The sequence below is a fragment of the Pungitius pungitius genome, chromosome 3 (assembly GCF_949316345.1).
Source record: "Pungitius pungitius chromosome 3, fPunPun2.1, whole genome shotgun sequence".
Lineage (NCBI taxonomy): Eukaryota > Metazoa > Chordata > Actinopteri > Perciformes > Gasterosteidae > Pungitius > Pungitius pungitius.
Genome location: NC_084902.1, coordinates 29957685 through 29977840, shown reverse-complemented (window position 1 = coordinate 29977840; position 20156 = coordinate 29957685). Strand labels below are relative to the sequence as shown.

At 47.9% G+C, this 20156-nt stretch overlaps 4 protein-coding genes across 6 annotated transcripts; 2 read left to right on the top strand and 2 right to left on the bottom strand.

Moving 5' to 3' along the window:
* Positions 1 to 374: 374 nt before the first annotated feature.
* lipt1 (lipoyltransferase 1) lies at positions 375 to 3038 on the bottom strand. The gene is given in 6 exon segments (XM_062561577.1): positions 375 to 999; positions 1001 to 1061; positions 1064 to 1321; positions 1468 to 1689; positions 1791 to 2317; positions 2921 to 3038. Coding segments are annotated over 5 exon segments (1116 nt in total). The 5' UTR covers positions 2269 to 2317; positions 2921 to 3038; the 3' UTR covers positions 375 to 902.
* Positions 3039 to 4099: 1061 nt separating this feature from the next.
* On the top strand, positions 4100 to 5847 carry c3h1orf115 (chromosome 3 C1orf115 homolog). The gene is made up of 2 exons (XM_037477523.2): positions 4100 to 4504; positions 5441 to 5847. Exons 1-2 carry the CDS (start codon positions 4238 to 4240, stop codon positions 5597 to 5599), a joined length of 426 nt encoding a protein of 141 aa, XP_037333420.2. The 5' UTR covers positions 4100 to 4237; the 3' UTR covers positions 5600 to 5847.
* A 267-nt stretch (positions 5848 to 6114) lies between these two features.
* si:dkey-190l8.2 lies at positions 6115 to 10814 on the top strand. Of its 3 annotated transcripts, none has more exons than XM_037476466.2 (10): positions 6115 to 6514; positions 7099 to 7196; positions 7274 to 7428; positions 8655 to 8823; positions 8914 to 9016; positions 9134 to 9267; positions 9347 to 9558; positions 9859 to 9967; positions 10053 to 10326; positions 10670 to 10750. In XM_037476466.2, the coding sequence occupies exons 1-9, from the start codon at positions 6275 to 6277 to the stop codon at positions 10306 to 10308; spliced, it is 1476 nt and encodes a 491-aa protein (XP_037332363.2). In that variant the 5' UTR covers positions 6115 to 6274; the 3' UTR covers positions 10309 to 10326; positions 10670 to 10750. The 3 variants fall into 3 exon arrangements, with proteins under 3 accessions (XP_037332363.2, XP_037332354.2, XP_037332374.2); XM_037476457.2 differs by having other exon boundaries at positions 6117 to 6514; positions 10053 to 10304; positions 10670 to 10814; XM_037476477.2 differs by having other exon boundaries at positions 6120 to 6514; positions 7103 to 7196; positions 10053 to 10304; positions 10670 to 10814.
* A 560-nt stretch (positions 10815 to 11374) lies between these two features.
* On the bottom strand, positions 11375 to 19917 carry sh3yl1 (SH3 and SYLF domain containing 1). Its single transcript, XM_037476793.2, has 10 exons — positions 19438 to 19917; positions 17000 to 17110; positions 16814 to 16927; positions 15880 to 15944; positions 15671 to 15780; positions 14837 to 14965; positions 14606 to 14750; positions 12829 to 13066; positions 12150 to 12182; positions 11375 to 12072 (listed from the first exon to the last, which is right to left on the bottom strand). Coding segments are annotated over exons 1-10 (1155 nt in total). The 5' UTR covers positions 19439 to 19917; the 3' UTR covers positions 11375 to 11863.
* Positions 19918 to 20156: the final 239 nt, after the last annotated feature.

Genomic DNA, 20156 nt, shown 5'->3' with positions numbered 1-20156 from the left:
ACAATATAATATATTAAAAAGTGCTCATCTACTCATCTAAACACTTTCAAGTTAATATTTTCACTCATCAAAATGTAATTGGGCGATCTCGGAAATGTAGTCATTAAATATAGAGCCCATGACATCCAAAACAAATAGGTCGAAATCTGTAATAGGATTCATAGGACTATATGGAAAATGTAACGTGAATACATAAACATTTAGTTTCTGAGGAAAATATCAGAGTGAGACCGCTTCTATTTGTGTCTCTCATCCCCAGCAGCCAGCATGGCCAGGACCGGGCGAAGTGCGCATGCGTCCTGCGACACGAGCCCGCTGAGCTTCGTCATGTTTTTGACAAAATACATATCTTATTGTAAATAATATAAAATGCATGAAATCTACTGATCTAATCAAATAAACTGTTCGTTTATTCACTGTCTGAATAAATTATAATAGTAAACTCGACCAAATGGTTCTTGTTGAAATCAAGGCCACATTTATGTCCATAGAATATTTCACAATTTAAACAAGTATCTGTTTACCTGATATTTAATGTTCTAAATAACACTTCCGGTACTAATACATTATTTTTTTCATTATAATAACAAACTGTTAAAAATATATTAAATATGAAAAACCATGAAATTCACAAACTTTTAAGCAGCTGAAATGGAAAAAAACACCTGTAAAAATCCATTTATTATCAACATTAATTGTACTCTTTTCATTTATTGAATAATGTTTTTTCCGTGGGCCTCTAGCAGCACATTGATCGGCTTTCTGTGATCAAGTAATCGTCTCGTTTGAGAAGGAGGAAGAAGAGGAGGAGGAGGAAGATGAAAAAGACAATGACAAGGTGATGGAGCTGATTAGCTCCTCCTCCTCCTCCTCCTCCTCCTCCTCCAGCAGATCAATACATTTCACCCCATGACCGTCAGTACGGCGTCCCCAAGGTCCTTCAGTCGGCTCCTCAGTTCGCCACTCTCTGACCTCGTCAGCTCGGTGATGGCGGCAGCGGCCCGGTGGCGGCAGAACCTCCCGCCGACCAGCACGCCGCTCACTTCGCCGCTCAGCCGCGGCGGCAGCCAGTCGTCGGGGACATCCAGCCGGCAGCTCTCCACCACGCCGCCCTTCACCTCTACCTGCAGCCGGGCAGAGCAGCGAGCCGCCACGCGCTCATCTGTCAGCTGCAGGACGGTCTCCACGCGGAACTTCGGCGTCCGGCCGAACGTCCAATCCCAACCGTGCAGCTCCTCTGCCGACGCACCGACGCCGGGGAACGCTGCCTCGTCCGCAGGGTCCACGGTGATGGAGGAGGATGAGGAGGAGGAGCTGAACTCTGCGGGTATGAATGAGGAAAACATAATTATTATAGTCAACATATTGATTACGATTAAAAAGGAAAACCGATTTGATTAATTGCGTGATTATTTGCTGACTCCAGACGACCAGCAGGGGGCGCCGCGCACCACACCAGCTGTGTACCTGCGTTGTACTGGTGCACCAGGGCGTCCAGCAGCTCCTCCCACTGTAGTGTGGGGGCGTGGTCCAGCAGGTTGGTGACGGGCGACGGCACGCTGGGCGTGGCGTTGCTATGGATACCGGGACAAGAGGGACGGAGCATTTCGGCGAGGGCGGAGCGGTCGGCAGAGTGCAGCAGGGTGCAGTGGTGGTACGACGACTTCCTGCTCAGTCGGGCGGCACTTCCTGTCAACAACAGCACAATAACAGTGATGATAATGGGTTTGTTGACACGCTTCTTACTGCACTGCTCTCTGGGAAATATAGTTCTGGCCCCGGCGTCCCACCTGAGATCTTGAAGTGTCCGTTGAGTAGAATGTCGAACCGGTCAGTGGCCCGGACGTCCAACGCGGGCCGGAGCCGCCTCAGCGCCTCCGTGACGACCTTCAGGTTCCTCCTCCGGTCGTATGCCGTCTTGGAGGAGAAGAAGGTCAGGTTGAGGTTCCCGAGGTCGTGGAACACGGTACCGCCGCCGCTCCGCCGCCGGGCCAAGGGCACGTCCGCTGCCCTCATGGCTGGCAGGTGACACTCAGCCCACGGGTTCTGGTGGCGCCCAATGACCACAGCCGGCCGGTTCCTCCACAGCAGCAGGACGCCGCGGCGCCGCAGGTCCACGTTAGCCTCGATCCAGTCCTCCAGAGCCAGGTTCTGGAACACGTCGTTGGACTGGGACAGCAGCACCAGCGCTGTCTCGCCGCTGAATGTGGCGAAGGAGGCGGAGCGGTTTCTTCCCAGAGACAACGTGCTCCTGACGTGGGACATCATAGCGTCCTGCAGACAAACTCTGACCTCCAGATGTCAGACATCAATCCAGCTGCAGCAATGAAACACAGAGAAAACCTTTTGTCTCATCTTTACTGAAATAAAATCACAAATTGTGTGCAGATGTTTTCAAATGTGTATGTGATAGGTTTCCAGGATATTTGACTTCAGTTATATATGTTGTGTGTAATAAATATGACAGGCCATGTCGAAATTTGAAATACATAAATATGAGGACTAAAGAAGTTGCTCAAAACAAAAAAGTTAAAGTAAACATCAAGCACCATACTTATTTATGTGAAGTTATAAAATAGTATTAGTTTACTATATTTATCTGTAATGCTCTATAATAAAACGTAATATAAATGCAGTAAAGAAAAACTATGGAGTATAAACCGGCAGGTTAAGAATATTTAATTCTTGTAAAGTACTTAATTATTCAATAAACTATTAATACATTTGTGCTAGCAAGCTAACGTCCTATACCTAGCTAGCACAACCTGTGAGCTGTAGCATTAGCATTTAGCTTCACCGGAAACTCGCTGTCGTTACTGACAACCAAATCCAAACTGCGATAGTTTATATTTTACAAAAAAACGTCTATTTGCGGTTTAATTGACTCAACTAAAATATAATAGTGGTCGATTTAACTGACCCGAAGAAGAAAAAGAGACACCGGTGAAAGGTCGGAAGATCAACTTCCGCCCAATAACTTCAGAATAAAAGCGGGAATTAGAATAAAACACTGTAGTTTCGATGGGCTGCTCCGCGTCCTTCACCTTTCTTCTGAAGGTTGTAATCCTTTGAAATGGGAAAGTTTCCGCTATGTTTCTGACCTCGGTCCTACACTTAGAAATCTCCGTGGAGCGCTGCTGATCTGAGTGAGAAAGGTTCCGATCACAGGAAAAACATACTTCTGCAACTTCATTTTAATTAAAAGGACATTTCATTTTAGGCTCCTTTAACTTGTAAAATGGTACAAGATTTTTTTAATGAATCATATATATATGGAAATTTGTCCTGAAAGTAAAATAACAAAAACGTTATGAAGTTATGTGAATATATAGGTGATTTAATTTAGACTCTATTTCAAACTGATGATTATCTACTGATCTACTCTTGTGCGATCTGAGACAATAAAGGACATCAAGTTGTTTCTCCTCCTCTCTGTGCTTCTTCCAGGGTCAAAGGTCAGCCGTCTCATGGTGCGCCGTGAACCACATGTATATAATAAATATTGTTATTAAAGCCATAGGTTATATAATGCATTTGCATTCAATAAAAGCGTCTTTAGACCTGCGGTGTGTCTCTCTGCATGTTGAATTAAACATGGAGCCTTTCATGAAGCTCATGGAAGAGGCCTGAAGGAGGGAGCGCCTCTGGAGTTCATCCTTTCCACCTCAGCTATGTTAGATATTGTTTTTCTCTTAATCCTCGTCTTTGCTTCTCTTCTCCCTCGAAGCCGAGGCAGAGCTTCACTTTAGTGGAGCCTCTGGGGGTCTCGGCACCGGGGGTCGACCCTGCTCGTCTCTGAAGGTCTCTGAGGCCTTCGTCCAGGTGTGGACAGCAGGGCAGGACAGCGTCTCCTCCAACGCGGGGACCGGAGGAGGCTGGAACCCACGTGCACACCTGCTGGGGGGCCTCGGGGCATCGGGGGGGAGGGCTTTCATTGATGGGAGACATTGCGTGGGTCTCCTCTGGGAGGGGGGGGGGGGGGGGGGGGTCCATCTGGGACAGTTTAATAAACCTGAATTCATTTCAACAACAGCTAAAACCCTCCAGCTCGTCTGGTGTTTGATGAGTTCAGTGTTTATTCTGCAAATCAAACATCAGATGAACCCACGTGAAGCTCTAAAGAGTCCACGTCGACAGGGGGACAAAGTCCACATTCCTCCTGTGATCCTTCCTGTCTGGAGGGAGCCCCGGGCTGGTCATAAAGTGGGACTCCTCCCGGCTCCAAAGGTCCTCCTGCATGGGCACGAGGAGGTCAGAGGAGGAGAAGGAGTCCACCAGAGGGATGGGAGCGCAGGAGGAGGAGGCGGCTCCTCCGACGGAGAACAACAAGCAACACAAGACCAGCAAAGAGGTTTTCTTCTCCGTGCTGCCGGATCGATACGATCCGCTGATCGAGGAGGAGGAGGAGGAGGAGGGGGAGGGGGAGGGGGAGGAGGAGGAGAGGAGGAGGAGGAAGGAGGAGAAGAAGAGGAGGAAGAAGAAGAAGTACAAGAAGTACAGGAAGGTAAGAAGAAAAGGTGACCTCTGACCTCTGACCTGAAGTGTGTGACGATTATCTAATCGATGGAAGAAAAAGGAGATGTGAATGTTAATCAATATTTTTTGTACTCCAAAACCTAAATAACAACTTAATAATAATAAATGCCTCCAAATTACTGTATGTTTTATATATATATTACAGAAACGCAAAGGTAAGCTGATAATAACGTGTAATTAAATAATATATATGTGAACAGTTGTAAGATGCGTTTGAATAAATGAAATCAGGTCGTCAAAGGAATTAAATATAAAAATACAGATTATGAATTTGAAAACTCTCCTCATACTTTAAACTTATTTTTACATTACATGTCATTTAGGTGACGTTTTTATCCAAAGCGACTTAATAAGACAATAAGTGCATTATTTAACTTTAAGACATTTTGAACTGAATGTATTTTTTGAAAACTGATGCAACAAAATCTTAAACATTAAATAGTAAAAGTGCAGTTTAACTAAAGTACTTTGTGTGTATTTGTGTGCACTATTGTAAACATGCTTTACGCTGCTTGTACTGAGGGAACGAAACAGCTTTCAAGCTGTTAAACATTGACTCAGCATTGTGTGTTTGACCTTTGACCTCGACACAACTCCCCTCCATCAGCTGTGAAGGATACAAAACACGGCATTCATACTGGAATACTTCTGTATGGGTAAAGTTAAATATATATATATATATGAAATGAAATGTTTCCTCTTGAGAACATCATTTCATCCAAATCCACCCAATAGGTACAACGTGTTAATTAAGTCTGAGTGATTCAACATGAATGCACAACCTCAGGGCCTTACTGCCCCCCCCACGTAGCCGAGCTTCATCCAGGGACACCGAATTCGATCCCACTCCTGGTCCCCGGGGGATGGACCCTAACCTCCTGCTCTGTGTGTCTCCGTCCTGCAGAACGTGGGCCGAGCGCTGCGCCTCAGCTGGCGCTGCCTCCTGCTGGGCCTGCAGAGCATGGCGTCCGTTTGCTCCGCCCCCGCCGGCGCCGCCTCGCTGGTGGTGACGGAGGTTCCCCGCTGGAAGCAAAGCATGATGGGAGATGAAGGAGCCACTTAGTCTTCACTTAGTCTAGAGTTTGGTTCCATCAGGACTTTGTTTTAATGACGATGAAGGAATCTGATGCATTTTACTGCAACTACAATAAAGAAAAAGTAGGATACTTTTCAAAGTTTGTTACATTTTGAGTATTTGTGTTGAGTTGCAACATGTATCTACTTTGTATTCAGTGGTTTTATAATAAAAAATGTGAAATGCGTGTAATATTTCTTTCTTGAATAAATGTCCACCTGTATCCGCTTTCTATATCTCCTTTGTTCCTTTCCTACCTCCTTTCCTCCTTCCCCTCCCCTACCTCTCTTTTCCTGATGGATCCTGATTGATGGCAGCACACATGAGTGATGTCACTGTTCACCTGTCACACCTGGTCACTCATTCATCTTTTTCCTCCTTATGTTTTAATGAACATCTGGAAACGACCTTTTGAGCGATGACACACAACATGTAGATTAATAAATGAATCTTCTCTGGTTAGTAAACAACCTGGAGGACGCGATGCATCCGGTGACCAGCGGGTGGCGCCCCGTCGCAGTCAGGTGGCCACGTCCTTATAAGGGGGAGGGTTGGCAGGGTGGGGGCCTCGTGGCCAAAGTTCACTCGGAGCGGCGTCCGGTCAGCAGCTCTCCTTCAGCAGCTGTTCGCTTCGCCACAAACACACGCCATGCGGAGCCAGTGATGGACCCTTCAGGACGGAGCCGGAGGGGCGTCCCCCCGTCCCCAAGGGACGCCATGTCCCCCCTGCAGCTCTCCGTCTACTGGCGCCTGGCCCTCGCCCACTTCTTCACCTCCTTTCTGTTCTTCCTGGACGTCTACGCCGGCGCCGTGGTCGGCGCCTCCTGTCGCCATGGCAACGGCACGGAGGGAGGCGGCAACCGGTCGCGGGCCGCGGAGGACTCGGGTGGCGGGAAGCGAGACGTGAGTGGCGGCCATTTTATCCGCAGTTTTTTTTGTAATCCTGTAAAAAACAGGGATTAAAGACAGAAGTTACACAACGGATGACACAATCTAACACAAAGCTGTGTGTCCACAAACAAGGTGACTCGTTTCCATGGACACGCAATCAGAAAACACACCACAACAGCACAATACAACAAATATATACAAGCAAGATGTGTAGTACAGTGAAGTACGTGATACTAAGAGCATATTAAGCTTGAAATATAAATATTTCAACTAAAGCTAAATGTATTACATCCTGTCCGTGTCATGTGTTTATATTTATTTATTTATTTATGTGCGCGGACAAATGCTAAAGAAGCCGAGTTAGCTGAAGCTTTATCAAAATAATATATTACATATTATAATGTATTATATGTATCACATGTAATGAGATATATACAGTTACAATGTGCAAATATACACATATAAACTGAGAGAAAGTGGGCATTTTGGGCCATTTATGGACATAAAATCAATTGAAGCATTTAAAAGTGTGTGTGTGTGTGTGTGTGTGCGCGTGTGTGTGCATGTGTGCGCGTGTGTGTGTGTGCGTGTGTCAGTCAGTGTGTGACTGGACCGACTGGTTGGCGTGCGCTCAGACCCTCTACATGGTGGGCCTGCTGATGGGGTCGCTGGTGGGAGGAGCCATATCCGACAGGTACGGCCACCTGTCCGTCGTGGACCTGTCTGTCTGTGACTCACCTGTCCCGCTGACCTCTCCCCGCCGCCTCTCAGGTACGGGAAGCGCACGGTGCTGCTGGTGTGCGTGTACGTGCACGCCCTGTGCGGCCTGGTGCCCGCCCTCCTCCCCCAGGCCTTCCTGTACCTGGCGGTGCGCTGCGTGACGGGCGTCTGCTGCTGCTGCATCAACATCTGCTCCTTCAGTCTGGGTAAGGAGCTCCCGCCTCCTCGGGGTCAGGGTTCACCTGGTCTCTGGAGATCCTTATTGGACCCCGGTGGGACGCCAGGCCGATAACGAACCCGTGTCCCAGATAAGCCCACTGAGGTCTAATGAGGAACACAGGCAGCTGCCAGCCAGCTTCCTGACCTCTGACCTCTGACCTCTGGTTGAGTGCACGGGGGCAGCAGGTTCATTTCAACCAGCGATCCTGAGGACTCGAGGAAAGGAGACGACCTCCTTTCCTCGAGTGAAGTGAAGCTGCATTCTCTCTGGTGACCACCAGGGGCTACACGCCGATTGACAGGTCTCCACAAGAGATGCATGCGGCGTCTCTACGTCCTCCTCACATGTGGTCACCTGCTGTCCATGAAGAGACCTTGGAGTTTGCCACCAGACAATCACATCACGCCACGTGGACTATTCAAAAGCCACGGGGTTCTTAAGGGTCACGATGACCTTTTCGGCCTCTCATTTCCACAGATCATATAACAACCATGTCATTGGCCAACTAGTTAACTCAATACCGCTCTGCAGGTTTGTACCAAATAGAGTTCCCTTAATACTGGTTGCTAGAAAACAAGATGGCGGCGGTCAAAATATCTGTTCACAAACCAATGGGTGGCGTCATGTTGACTACGTATCGTAATATCCAAACTAGACTTGAGAAGGTGGCAGTAGAGGAAGAGGTCAAGGCCTCTTTAAACTTTGAAGGGTTTGTCCTCTGGGGAGCAGCACTGTGTCCATAGAGGTCCCCATTGATCCACATCTTGTATATACGTCACATGACTCTCTGCTCGCTCTAGTACCTGGTTATATTCATGGAACCATGTCGGTCCAGGTTCCAGGAAGTCAAGACCTCGGGATCTGATTGGTCAGAGAGAACCGACACCAACAAGAAATGAGTCATATGGACCAATAATGACGTCATAATTCTATTTACTACTTGATTTAATTGTTAACCAGGTGACTACATGTGATTAACAATGTCTAACATAATTATGTAGAATCTTTCATCATGATGTCGTTTCATATCTGCTGATGTCACAATATCTGGATACAATATGATTGATTGGAATCATCACATTGAACCATTGATTACCAAAGAGAAGGCTGCTGGTTTTATGAAAGCTCACCGCTCCGATGGGTCGTCGTTGCTATGGCGATTGGCGGAGAGTGGGCGAGTTTTACTTCTAGCATTTTTTGTTCCGTCCGCAGCCGTGGAGTGGACGCCGGTGGCGGCTCGGTTGTGGGCGTCGGCCTTCCTGCCTTTCTGCTTCAGCCTGGGCATTATGGGCGGAGCCCCGCTGGCCTGGCTCAGCGCCACCTGGACGCGGCTGCACCTGTTGCTGGCTGTACCGCAGGTCATCTGTCTGCCGCTCTACCTGTAGGTGCACCCGTCCCGTCTGCCTGCCTGTGTGTCTGTCTGTCTGTCTGTCGGTGGGTGACCTGTTAACGCCGTCCTCTTCGGTTCCAGGTGGATTCCGGAGTCTCCTCGCTGGCTGTTGCTGAGGAGGAAGATGGAGGTGCTTGATCGTTACCGCGACAACAGCCTGGCGGATAAACGGTGTCTGGACTTGGTAAACACACACGCAGACACACACTGTCTCAGTTAAAGTGCGTCAGTGTTCTTCAATGAGTGTGTGTGTACTGTGTGTGTATACTGTGTGTGTGTACTGTGTGTGTACTGTGTGTAGCTGTTGTTGTCCGACCAGCAGAAAGACATTGAGGATCAGAAAGATCCGCCTCCTGGAGGCCACGCCCCCAGTGACATCATCTACCTGAGACATCCCACCGTCCTCCTTCGGCTCTTCGTCATGAGCTTCATCAGGTACCACACGCATTTACACATCCACGTCGAAACCAGATCCAAGGGGGCGTGGCTTAACCCCCTCCCCGCCCCTTCTCAGTGTGGCGTCCGCGTTGACGTACTTCGGCATCTGCATGAACATCGGCTCCTTCGGCGTCGGCGTCTACTCCGCCCAGTTCTTCTCCGGCCTATCGGAGGCGCCCTGCCTCCTCGTCCCATTGGTTCGCCTGGGACGCCGGCCAATCACCATGCTCGCTTTGACCCTGAGCGGAGCGGCCTGCTTCCTGTCGTTACTGCTGTCCCGATACAACGGTAATCAATCAGAGGTGGTATCCGATCACTATGATCAGTGCTGATATCTACATATCAATACATACATTTTATACATACAATACATTTTAGCATAATTAGCTTTGACGTTAGAGGCGTCCAGTAGGGTGTCATCAGCATAGAGTCAGCTGATGTCTCCTGTGTGTGTGTGATGTCACTGATCACTGATCAGCTGATGTCTCCTGTGTGTGTGTGAAGTCATTGATCACTGATCAGCTGATGTCTCCTGTGTGTGTGTGATGTCATTGATGTGTGTGTGTGTGTGTGTGTGTGTGTGTGCAGCTCATCCCGTGCTGGTGATGAGTCTCGCTCTCCTGGGGAAACTCTGCATCCTGGCTGCGGTCTTCATCTCCGTCCTGTACAGCATCGAGCTGTTCCCCACCGTGGTCCGGTAGGCGCACACACGTGTGCTACTACACACGCACACGTAAAGAGTGCATCGTGTGTCTGACGTCACACGTGTCGTTATGATCCAGACAGCGGTGTGTGGCCCTGGTCAACCTGTCTTTCCGGATTGGCTGCTTGGTCAACTCCGCGGTCCCCTCCACCCCCAACGGGGCCATCTCATTGGCTGCCATGATCGCGTACAGCAGCGGACCAATCGTGGGCGGCGCTCTGTGTCTGCTGCTGCCAGAGACCAGCGGGGTGCCGCTGCCGGACTCCGTCGAGGACTGCGACCGGCAGCCGAAGCCCCGCCTCCCCAGCGCGGGCGCCCTCTGGAGGAAGTGGTGAGAACGAATGAGATCCATTGTAAGCCAGCTCAGTACTCTGCATAATGACTTGATATTTTTATCTACTTTGTCTGGTTCCATTTGCTCCTCCAAGCTTCCTGTGTGCAAGAAGTCAACCTGACGGATACGAACTGAATCACTGACATTTTAACTCTCAGATCAATAAGCACATCTTTATGGGGTTATTTCTTTCAATGTTTCACCCGATTAGAAGAGTCTTCAAGAAAGAACAGTGTGACCCAAAAGTCAGATTTAGACACACAGCTGTGAAGTTAATCATTGTGTCGACTCATGTCTGTGTGTGTGTGTGTCTGTGTGTGTGTCTGTGTGTGTCTGTGTGTGTGTGTCTGTGTGTCTTTCAGGAAGCTGGTGAGCAGCCAAACCAGGAGTACTGAGACTGAGACACTCCCTGCAGAGAAAGACGACACGCGCACACACACACACACACACACCCACACACACACACACACAGGACTAACACACACACACACACACACACAGGACTAACACACACACACCCACACACACACACACAGTCTTAACTTCATTGAACTACTTTCTTTGGTTTGTTTTTATTCTGGATTTTAAATGAAAGGCCAAAGAGCCGGTGAGGATGAGGACGGTGCCATGATGAAGACGCTGATGATGTCATACGATGATGTCACATGACTGTTTGTTTTTACCCTTTGGTTTTCACTATGTTTTGTTTTCATTTCTGTGAAAGTAAACCAAGAAAAAGAATGTTGTTTTTCCTCCTTCAGAAGTACAATAGGTACAAGTTGCAAATACTTTCCTTAATACTACTTTACAAATAATTAAAATGTAAAAGTCTCCTTCATTAATGATGATTGCAGTAGTATTTAATAACAGTATTAGCATTCATCAGTCAGAATAATACACACTATTGAGTTTTGAATAGTTTTGAAAAGCGTGTGTTCTGTATTTTGAGTGGAGACGTTTATGTGAAAATGAAGGTTCATATTTTACGTTGCAGCGCTCTCTGCAGGACAACCTCTGGAATCACACCCATCATTTAACAATACAGAAATATTTCATCAATCACATTTTATTCCATTAAAACAACCTACTTTGGTGGATTTCACAGAGCTTTTTCTGTATTTGTAGATATTATACAAATTCATTTAGCTTTCTTTTAATAAAACATCCTGACGTAACAGATCCCACAAATTAAACTTTTAAATACAGTTTGAAACGAACACAGTGAAGAAAGTTACATTTTTATTTTTATTTTCTGCCAAAAAGTGTTGTGAAAAGTGCTTTTATTCTGAAGTACCTTAAATTCGGTTTAGGTTTAAAGGGGAAAGAACAGGAAGTCACAGCAGAGTTTCTCCATTTGTACTTTTTCAATTATTTGGAAGTTTCATTAATGTGGAGAAGTTTACTGTAATGAATTTATTTGGAAGACTAAATTGTGTCCCTAGTTGCTGATCCTTTTAACCTTGAAAGTACCTCAGAGCAAGGTCAACGTCACCTTTTGATTCAATTTGCCCAAACCCCATAACTCCAACCACCGGGGGGGGGAGGGGGGCGGGGCATCAGTATGTGACGAAGTTGGCGGGGAAGATGCCGAGGCGCCCGTCGGCCAGTCGCCCCTCCCACCAGTCGTACTCCGAGTCGGTCTTGGTTACCACGGTGATGCGGTCGCCAGGCGCGAAGCTCAGGTCGCCCGGCTGCTGACCGGAGAACGGGTGCGTCGCCGTGACGACGAGCTCCCCGCTGGCCCCGCCCACCGACGAGCCACCGCCTGGGAGGGAAAATATGTAGATGATTCAGAAACTACTTTCACATTAAAATGAGAACTTCATCAGGACAAAGTCGTACCGTTGTTTGCAGAGTTTCTGGAGGAAAATTGATCTGAAACAGAAATTTCAACAATTTAACTCTAATATCAACTCTCTGTTCTATTAATCTTTGATTATGTAACAGCAGCTGCAGGTTGAAGCTGTGTCCACTAGGGGGAGGTACACACAGATTATTGATGAGTCGCTGGGGTTCTTATTAACCAAAGGTGGCAAGTTAATAAAAGACCTGAATTGAACCAGTAATCAGAGAAGGAAAGAGGGAACGAGGTAGAGAAGGAAAGCAAGAGGGGTAGAAGGATGGATGGGGAAGGAAAGAAGGCTACTAATGGAAAGAAGGATATAGTGAAGGAAGAGGAGTGATAGGATAGGAGAGAAGGAGATATAGAAGGAGAGACGGACTTCACAAAAGGAAGCTTCCATTTCATAATAATCTCTGCTGGCACGTCTTCCTGCTCAATTCCACCTCTGCAGCTCATCCAGAATGCAGCAGCTTGACTGGTCTTTAACCTTCCCGAGTTCTCCCACAATGCTCTACTCCTCACTGGTTACCAGTAGCTGCCTAATCCAGTTCAAAGCACTGTAATGTTTGAATCCTTATGGTTGAAATGCACTTATTGTAAGTCGCTTTGGATAATATCGTAATGTAATAATCTCTATGTAATAATAGGAGACGAGAGGATGGAGGAAGTCAAACTCACCTGAAGTCTCAGATTTATAGATGGAGATGTTGGGGTAGATGGCATTTTTACCCGTGTTGGCTGGCGGTCGCTGGTAGCTGGAGGGCGGTTGATGGTGTTGGTAGCTGGAGGGCGGTTGTTGGTAGCTGGAGGGCGGTTGTTGGTAGCTGGAGGGCGGTTGTTGGTAGCTGGAGGGCGGTTGTTGGTAGCTGGAAGGCGGTCTCTGAGGAGCTGGAGGTCTTGATGAAGTAAAAGACGACTGGAGAGACAGAAAAAACACTGACCAATTGTATTTTCAATTGAAGGTGCTATCTATAACCATCTCTCTTCCTATCTCCACCGTAACAACCTCCTTGACCCCCACCAGTCAGGCTTCAAGGCGGGCCATTCCCCAGAAACTGCTCTCCTCGCTGTCTAAGAGCATCTCCACGCTGCTAGAGCCGCCTCGCTCTCCTTTGTCCTCATCCTTCTGGACCTTTCTGCAGCATTTGACACAGTAAACCACCAGATCCTTATCTCCTCCCTTCAGGAACTTGGTGTCACAGGTTCTGCTCTCTCCCTTCTTTCATCCTACCTTGATGCCCGCACCTACCAGGTAACTTGGAGAGGATCGGTGTCGGAACCTTGTCCTCTTACTACTGGAGTTCCTCAAGGCTTCGTCCTGGGTCTTCTCCATCTACACCAACTCTCACGGCTCCGTCATTCACTCGCATGGTTTCTCCTCCCACAACTATGCCGATGACACCAAACTAATTCTCTCCTTCCCTCACTCGGATCTCTGACTGACTGACTGACATCTCTCAGTGGATGTCTGCTCACCACCTGAAGATCAACCCAGACAAGACTGAACTACTTCTCTTTCCAGGAAAAGACTCTCCCACCAAGGACCTGACTGTTAACTTTGGCAACTCTGTGTTAACCTCCACTCTGACTGTTGGAACCTCGGTGTGACTCTTGACTCCCAACATCACAGCGACAACAGGATCCTGTAGGTCCACGCTCTACAACATCAGGAGAATACAAACCTTCTCACTCAGAAGGAGGCGCAGGTACTGATCCAGGCTCTTGACATCTCCTGAACTATTGTAACTGTCTCCTGGCAGGTCTCCCTGCTGCCGCCATTTGACCACTGCAGTTCATCCAGAATGCAGCAGCTGCACTGGTCTTCAACCTTCCTAAGTTGTCCCACACTACTCCACTCCTCTCTTCACTGGTTACCAGTGGCTGCCTCATCCAGTTCAAAGCATTGGTGCTCAGATACCATGCTGTGAATGGATGGGGTCCAGTCTCCATCCAGGACCTGGTGAAACCCTCCATCCCAACATCAAGCTGCTTGTTCGTGCCTCACTGAGAGCAGAACACTGGACTAGATCTCCACTCTTTGCTGTCCTGCTCCTAGATGGTGGAAGGAGCTCTGTGATGACATCAGGACCACAGAGAGCCTTCACATCTTCACACTAAAGACACACTCTTCAGACTAAACACTAACACACTGTAGACCTTAAACTGGACTTATGATGGATCTTATCAGCAGATTCAATAATATTGTTGTTTCTTGTTCTTCTGAGTTTTTATCTTCATGGTTGAAATGCACTTATTTTAAGTCGCTTTGGATAAAAGCTTCAGCTAAATGACATGTGATGACCCAATTAGGTTAATATTTCCACTGGAGAAAGGGCCTGAAGTTGTTGCAGCCAATTAAATTTCACCAGTAACTCTCCCACATGAAGCCTTATGGCTTCGAAGATAATCCTTGGTCAAAGCAATGTGGTGCGGCTGTAGACGGTGACGCATTTACCTTGGGACGCATGTTCTTGGCGGTCCACTCGGTGGTGTAGGCCTCGGTGTAGCTTTGGAGGATGTGGTAAAGGTTGTGGCATTCATCCGGTGGCTCCACATCGCCCAACAAAATGGCAGACGCTCTGATATCCCTCCCATAGAACCTGCGGGTAAAACACATTTTCTAACTATACCTGTGTTCACGTGAACGAAACTCCCAATGAAGGCGGTGGCGGCCAGCGGTTCGTACTTGCGGTTGGTTTCTTTGCGTTCGATGAGGCCGGATCCCTCCAGAGAAATACCGGCAAACAACCCTCTGGATCTGCAGTAGGTGAAGACCGCCGTAGTGCTGCGAATCGCCACATCAGCTTCCACGTTCCTGAACAGCGGGGCGATAAAGACCAATGTTGAGCGCACCGTCACGCTTTTGCGAGGTGTTCCACAGGGCGCAATCCTTGGCCCTCTGTCGTTACCTTTGCCAACAACGTCATGTTTCTTCTTTGTTTGTTGCCGTGATAAAAAAAAAAAAAAAAAAAACTTGATTTGAACCAAAAGCTGCAGCAAAATTCACAGAATAACTTATTAAGAGGAGTTGAGTCCAGACGAGTCCTTGGTGAAGGCCTTTGTCTCTGCATGGCTTACTTGAATATTTTCTCAGAGGTTTATTTAAGTGGCTGTTGAGTAGTGGACTACAATGGTGAGTCACATACACACAAAGGGCTTGACATTGGCACCGCCCACTCGCCAAATGCGGGAAGAATGTAATGCACGGATTATAGGACGTACGAGAGTAAAACGGTTAAGGGGGTCTCTTTTTAAGTCGGGACGAGCATTTTCGCAGTGAGATTTCCGTTAAATGCGTCAAAAGGATTGACACTAAATGGACAAAGACAAAAACGTTTTGTCTTTGCTTTGTCTACTGCTTTAGGTTCCATTTAAAGATGAAGGACAGTCTCAATAATAAAGTTGTATTTATGATTGTTACACGGTGTTTAATATAACCATAATCATCTCTCACACACACAGACCTTATTATTATTATTATTATTATGAAATTAACATTAGTGGCTTGAGTTGTTGTCACCTGCCGACGGGTCCTACGGCCACGGTGCAGTTGCCGCCCAGCGTCAAGTTCCCGCCTGTGAAGGCCTCCACGGCCCTCCGGTGGTTCAGGATGATCACCAGGTCGGACACCTGAAGGAGGAGCCTTCCATCATCAAGTCGAAATAAAATGTTCATTTGGGCATTTCAAACGGCTTAGATCCATAGAGAAATCTAGGAGGGATGACTCACCTCCACACCGATCTCGAAGCCTCCTCCCAGGCCGGCGATGCCAATGGCCGACGGTGCCGACCAGCCTGATCACAAAAGATGGATCAGACACGCTTTGGTTACTAGTACAACTACCTGGGGCAAAAAGGTTGACAGAGACATTGTTTAATGAAGCAAAGACGCCGTCTCTGAAGCTTCACTCACACCGATTGGTGCCAATGTATTTTGAGATTCCGATCAAACTGCGGCTTTAATCAATAAAACCAATCAGAAAACCCCGCGGAGGAAAAGAGTTCCTCTGCGGTTGAAGATGAACATCAGGACGGGTCTCATCAGATGACTAAACGCCGGGGGGAACCGCAGGGAATTTATCTGTGTTACCGCGGCAACGCGAAACGGCCCGAAGAAAATCCTGACCTTACCTCAAAGACCACAAGAGCCTCCTCACACACCAGCATAGACTACCAGGCACAATCCAACAACACGGCCCTAAACGGACCAGAGCTTCATAAACCGCTGTTTGTTGGATAAGAAGTGAAAAGACCTCAGAACTGAAGGGATGGGATCCACAGCGTTCTGTTCGACGGGACCTTTTACAGAGACCCAGTCTACAAAACACATATTCTTTATTTGCCTTCATACAGCTGTTCAGATTGAGGTCTTTGGCCATTGAGGCCGAGCCCTGAATCGCCCATTGAGGAGTTCATTTGTGCAGGCATTGACCCCAATATGGAAGCATGGTGCCTGGGAGAAACAGGTATACATCAATGTATGTTGTCTGTAGAAATACTAAACCAAGGGAAGCAGAACCTAAGCAGAACCTGCTCGTTCAGCGCCAGCTGCCTTCTACTCAAAGACTGAGAGAACCAACTCTCCAAGTCTTTAACAACGTGTTCAAATGGTCTTTGCACACAGCGACAGACAGAACCAGAAGGGTGCAGCTTCTGGGCCTTACGTCGGTCGGGCAGTCTGGCGATGACGATGCCGCTTCCTCCTCTGGCGGTGATCATGAAGCCGGCCTTGATGACGGAGATGATGGCCAGACCCTCTGCCTTTGCGATGACGTGAGCTGGAAGAGAAGCACAGGCATCAACGTCCGCTCTGGGTTCGTAGTGGATCCAAAGCGGGTTTGGACTCTCACCAGGGATGAGTTTGTCGGGTCCGTTGCGGTTGGAGATCTCTGTGAATTCTCTCAGGATCTTGGCGGCTTTCTTGGCCTCCGACTTCAGGTTCGAGGGGATCGGGTTGTTCACTGTAAAGAAATGACACGCCTCGTTAAATCTTCACCCATCAGACCAAAAACCTGCTGAATGTGCGTTTGTGGTTCTGGCGGTGGAACAGATGGACCTGTGTGACCGGACTGGGACCTTATTAGGATTAAAACTAACAGATTTATTTGCTGTTTCAGAGGACGACTCTTCCGACTGTTCTCACACGTTCTGGAGAAAGTTCTGGATCGAGAACTTTGGAACAAAATACAGAAATGTGACCCTCTGTCTGTGGACAAACATTTTTCGAGCGGTTGTGTTTGGATCCTCTGGCCGACGGGTCATGGGTCAGGAATGTGCTGCTGTCGGCAGATTGTTGGACTGCTGATACGGCAACACGGGTTCTATGATGTTCATCTCGGAGGAGTTTCTGTTGGTCTTCGAGGAGGTTCTAGTCATTATTGATGAGGTTTTAGTTGTCATTATGTAGGTTCTGTTCATCATGAATGAGGTTCTAGTGGTCTAGAAGTACGTGTATGTTGATACACGTTCTATACATCTATGAAGAGGTTGTTTTGGTCTGTAAAGGAGGAGGTGATGCTCTAAAGGGAAAAATGTCTCAGGTCCAAACCCCCTCCAGGGTTCTGGTAGACTGTGTTGCTGTTCTCAGCTGGAGGAGGATGGGTGGAGTCATTAAACATCTCATTATGTAATGACTCATTAAGCAGTTCATCGAAAGGTAAAACAGGTTTTAATCTCACTAAAGTTCCATGAAGTCATTAAAACCAGTTTGATAAGTCGATTGTTCAAACAACAGGAGCGGACTGACGTCACCATGACGACGGCTCACCCATCAACCCCCTCTGCTATTTGACCAAACAAATCAAGAGTCCCAACTCTTCACTGAGAGCATGTTAGCTGAACAGGACTGATCGTTGAGCAGACCAGATGTGGGTAAATATGGGAACATCAGGCACGGAATAGAGCTGCATTGCTTTTATTTTGAAGGGCACTTCTTTTTTTTCTTTATTAGTGCAGGTGAAGAAGAGGAAGCCTGTGTTTAAAAAAGAAAGAAAACACGGACGTCCCTGAAGGTTCACATTTTGAATCGTCTTCACGAGAGGAAACACAGAAATACAACAACGTGGTCCGGCTGACCTCCTGATGGAGCTCCGCTGCACCACCAGGGAGACGCTCCACAGGCCCAACGCCACCAGGAGCGTCCACCAAGCCGACCATTCTCAATGGGTCTCCTCTGAGGTGTAGATGTTTCAGACAGAAGTTGGACACAGATGTCCACACAGACAACCATATGCTGCGCGAACGTCAAGGCATGAGGACAAGTAGGACATGTCTCCTATAAGCCCACGTCACTAGACCCATGAAGACCACTAGAGTCTCCTCACAGACCCGTAGGTCCCTCAGAAGGACACGTCACCTGACGTGTGTCCCCACAGAGTGACTTTACAACCTGTGACACGCGAGTAGAACCTGCAGATCCTGTAGAACCAGACCACTGAGAGACAGGTAAACCCAGAGAGACAGACGGGTAGAGACACAGAGACATGTAAGCCCACAGAGAGACAGACAGGTAGAGACACAGAGACATGTAAGCCCACAGAGAGACAGACGGGTAGAGACACAGAGACATGTAAGCCCACAGAGAGACAGACGGGTAGAGACACAGAGACATGTAAGCCCACAGAGAGACAGACGGGTAGAGACAGAGACATGTAAGCCCACAGAGAGACAGACGGGTAGAGACACAGAGACATGTAAGCCCACAGAGAGACAGACAGGTAGAGACACAGAGACATGTAAGCCCACAGAGAGACAGACAGGTAGAGACACAGAGACATGTAAGCCCACAGAGAGACAGACAGGTAGAGACACAGAGAGACAGACGGGTAGAGACACAGAGACATGTAAGCCCACAGAGAGACAGACAGGTAAACACGCAGAGAGACATACGGGTAGAGACACAGAGACATGTAAGCCCACAGAGAGACAGACGGGTAGAGACACAGAGACATGTAAGCCCACAGAGAGACAGACAGGTAGAGACACAGAGACATGTAAGCCCACAGAGAGACAGACGGGTAGAGACACAGAGACATGTAAGCCCACAGAGAGACAGACGGGTAGAGACACAGAGACATGTAAGCCCACAGAGAGACAGACGGGTAGAGACACAGAGACATGTAAGCCCACAGAGAGACAGACGGGTAGAGACACAGAGACATGTAAGCCCACAGAGAGACAGACGGGTAGAGACACAGAGAGACAGACGGGTAGAGACACCAGTAAAGAGGTAGCCAGGACAGGTAACAGAAACATTCAGAGGCAAATTGATCAGTTTCAATGAACTCACTTTTGTCTTTTTCCGTTTGTTCACCTGCGGACAGGTGAGCTGCGCGCGTCTCTCAGCTCTCTCTTCACTTCCGCGGTTCTAGACCCAAGCGCACAACTACGCAGGTCACGTGATACCAGGGAAACCGAGCACACCTGTGCAGGTGGAGGCGCTTCCTGAAGACGTTTAGTGACGTCACGGGCGTTGACGAGCCGCATATCAATAGTGGCGTTGTCAGGGAGACGCGCGGACAGACCGTCACTTCTGCGAGAGCCGGGCGCGCTCTCGTGCGCGGACCCGAGAATGTGACGCGTTTCCGCCCTGAGTTTTGGCTCTCAGGCAAATAATGAACCTCATCACTTGAACAATTGTATTAAATAACTATTTAAATGCCTGAAAACGTGTAAAACTTGTGTTTCATAGTCCGGTCCAATAAAATGACTTGAGATAATAACATTCAACCATTAATGTGGTCAGTTTGTAAAGTCAGTAATCCGTAGTTTCATAATTGTAATATTACAGAATGTTGTCTAATAAAAAAAGAATGTAGGTGAAAAACAAGTTAAGATTGGTGCATCCTGCAGGTGATAATATGCAGATTTTGTGATGGTCTGAATCCAGGTTCATAACTGACTGAAGCTGACTTCTGACTTTAATTGAAGACGATTCTGGCCCATCGATTTGTTCCATGCGTTTACCTTTGACCTTTGTCTGGGGTCACGTAGGCGCGTGTGTGTCAT